The sequence below is a fragment of the Aplysia californica genome, unplaced genomic scaffold (genome assembly GCF_000002075.1).
Source record: "Aplysia californica isolate F4 #8 unplaced genomic scaffold, AplCal3.0 scaffold01067, whole genome shotgun sequence".
NCBI lineage: Eukaryota > Metazoa > Mollusca > Gastropoda > Aplysiida > Aplysiidae > Aplysia > Aplysia californica.
Genome location: NW_004798337.1, coordinates 83,083 through 85,715, shown reverse-complemented (window position 1 = coordinate 85,715; position 2,633 = coordinate 83,083). Strand labels below are relative to the sequence as shown.

At 46.4% G+C, this 2,633-nt stretch overlaps 1 protein-coding gene across 1 annotated transcript in view; it reads left to right on the top strand.

Annotated features, from left to right (window-relative positions):
- The window catches only part of LOC101850295 (nucleolar protein 6), a gene marked incomplete at its 5' end in the record, with an annotated part of 11,008 nt that extends 8,386 nt beyond the window's left edge, over positions 1-2,622 (top strand). Inside the window, 3 exon segments of the mRNA XM_013089864.2 lie at positions 11-205; positions 1,679-1,780; positions 2,459-2,622. Of these exon segments, the coding sequence (XP_012945318.1) occupies positions 11-205; positions 1,679-1,780; positions 2,459-2,611 (450 nt within the window).
- Positions 2,623-2,633: the final 11 nt, after the last annotated feature.

The following is a 2,633-nucleotide window of genomic DNA, read 5'->3' as shown; positions in this document are numbered from 1 at the left end:
ATCACCCCAGCTCATCTTCCGCCCGGCCCTGCAACACTTCCACTTGCTGATTCGTCTGCTCGCCCGGGCCAACGTGGTGGGGCACCAGGCCGTGGATGCCCGGAGTCGTCCCCCCTTGACCCGCGCCGGACATCTTGACGACTCCAAGGTCGCGCTGCCTGTCGTCGGGTTCAACGTGTGTCGCAAGTTTGTTCACGACTTGCAGGTGAGGACCTAGCCCAACACTCCGTGATTTACGTCTTTTTCAACACAATTTAGTCCCGCCCCCTATTGTAGCAGTCTGTTGTACGCATTAGTTTCGTCTAGATCTAATCTTGGGAAAGTCCGTCTTGTAAGACGCCATTGTAAACAAGTGACATTTCCGTTCACTAACCGTGCGCACCTTTGACATTCTGGGGTGTGCAACCACGAAAGCGGAATAGAGAATCCATCTATACATCTCTTTATGTAGATCGAGAATCTCTAATTTTTTGCATCTCTCAAGATTTATTGCTCCATTCCTGTAGAGTAAATATAGAAATATAGTAGGCCAATGACTTTCAGTTGATGTCCACCGATCATTCCTTTCATGGAAAGGAGGCTCAGCTCCTATATAGAGGTGTATATCTGGCACTCAATCAGGACAGCTGGTATATAGAGGTGTATATCTGGCACTCAATCAGGACAGCTGGTATATATAGAGGTGTATATCCGGCACTCAATCAGGACAGCTGGTATATATAGAGGTCTATATCTGACACTCAATCAGGACAGCTGGTATATATAGAGGTCTATATCTGACACTCAATCAGGACAGCTGGTATATATAGAGGTCTATATCTGACACTCAATCAGGACAGCTGGTATATATAGAGGTGTATATCCGGCACTCAATCAGGACAGCTGGTATATATAGAGGTCTATATCTGACACTCAATCAGGACAGCTGGTATATATAGAGGTGTATATCCGGCACTCAATCAGGACAGCTGGTATATATATAGAGGTCTATATCTGGCACTCAATCAGGACAGCTGGTATATATAGAGGTGTATATCTGGCACTCAATCAGGACAGCTGGTATATAGAGCTCTATATCTGGCACTCAATCAGGACAGCTGGTATATATAGAGGTCTATATCTGGCACTCAATCAGGACAGCTGGTATATATAGAGGTGTATATCTGGCACTCAATCAGGACAGCTGGTATATATATAGGTCTATATTTGACACTCAATCAGGACAGCTGGTATATATAGAGGTGTATATCTGGCACTCAATCAGGACAGCTGGTATATATAGAGGTCTATATTTGACACTCAATCAGGACAGCTGGTATATATAGAGGTGTATATCTGGCACTCAATCAGGACAGGAGACAAAGACAAGAAAAGACAGAGGACGAGCGAGTGAGAAGTGGACGCCTACGTTTGGAAAATGTGAAAACCTTGTCCTCATAGCTAGCTCAAGGCGGCCATTGTCTGTGTCTGTCTGTGTGTCTGTCTCTGTGTGTGTGTCTGTCTGTGTCTCTCTGTGTGTGTGTCTGTCTCTGTCTGTGTGTGTCTCTGTGTGTCTGTCTCTGTCTGTGTGTGTCTTTCTGTCTCTGTCTATGTTGTCTGTCTGTCTCTGCTGTCTGTCTGTTTGTCTCTGTCTGTTTGTGTGGTATAATTGACTTCTTCCTCCCCCCCCCCCCCCCAGAACATCTTCGGAGAGTACGCCATGTTTTTCCACGACCCATTCGGTGGTGACGTCATTGGCCTGGTGTGGAAGCCGCAGGTCTCGGAGGTCACGGGGTTCAAGGTCAGTCTGTGTGCTCGGGGCTGTTGTGTGTACGATTGTCTGTGATTTACACGTGTTGTGTCTATGATTGTCTGTGATTTACACATGTTGTGTGTACGATTGTCTGTGATTTGCGTAGGTGGTTGGCGGGTGTTCTTGTGTGGTTTGCTCCTTCTTTCCTATCCAACATCTATCAACTACCGGTATCATCCTAATCTCTCCTCCTTCTTTTGTGTGTTTGTTCCCCTCTTGTAACTCCTCTAAGTCTAATCTGCGACACTTCTATGACCTTATTCTGTTTGTTACTCTCTTGTAACTCCTCTAAGTCTAATCTGCGACACTTCTATGACCTTATTATGTTTGTTACTCTCTTGTAACTCCTCTAAATCTAATCTGCGACACTTCTATGACCTTATTCTGTTTGTTACTCTCTTGTAACTCCTCTAAGTCTAATCTGCGACACTTCTATGACCTTATTATGTTTGTTACCCTCTTGTAACTCCTCTAAGTCTAATCTGCGACATTTCTATGGCCTTATTGTGTTGCTAGTGCCGTAAAACTCTAATTCCAAAAAAAGTGATTTACACATGTTGTGCGTGTGATTGTCAGTGATTTACACATGTTGTGCGTGTGATTGTCAGTGATTTACACATCACCCCATGAACCACTAACCTCTCTCTCTCTCTCCCCCCGCCCCAGGCGTCCAGCTTCCCATACCGGCGACCCAGCGTGGGGCACGGAGAGACGGTCAGTCTGACCGCTGGGAGGGAACACATCCTGGATGACATCCGGCTGTTGGGAGGGGGGATTGTCCAGTCGATTGAGGCTCCGGGGGATTGTCCAGTCGATTGAGGAAATATGGGGGGGGGGGGGG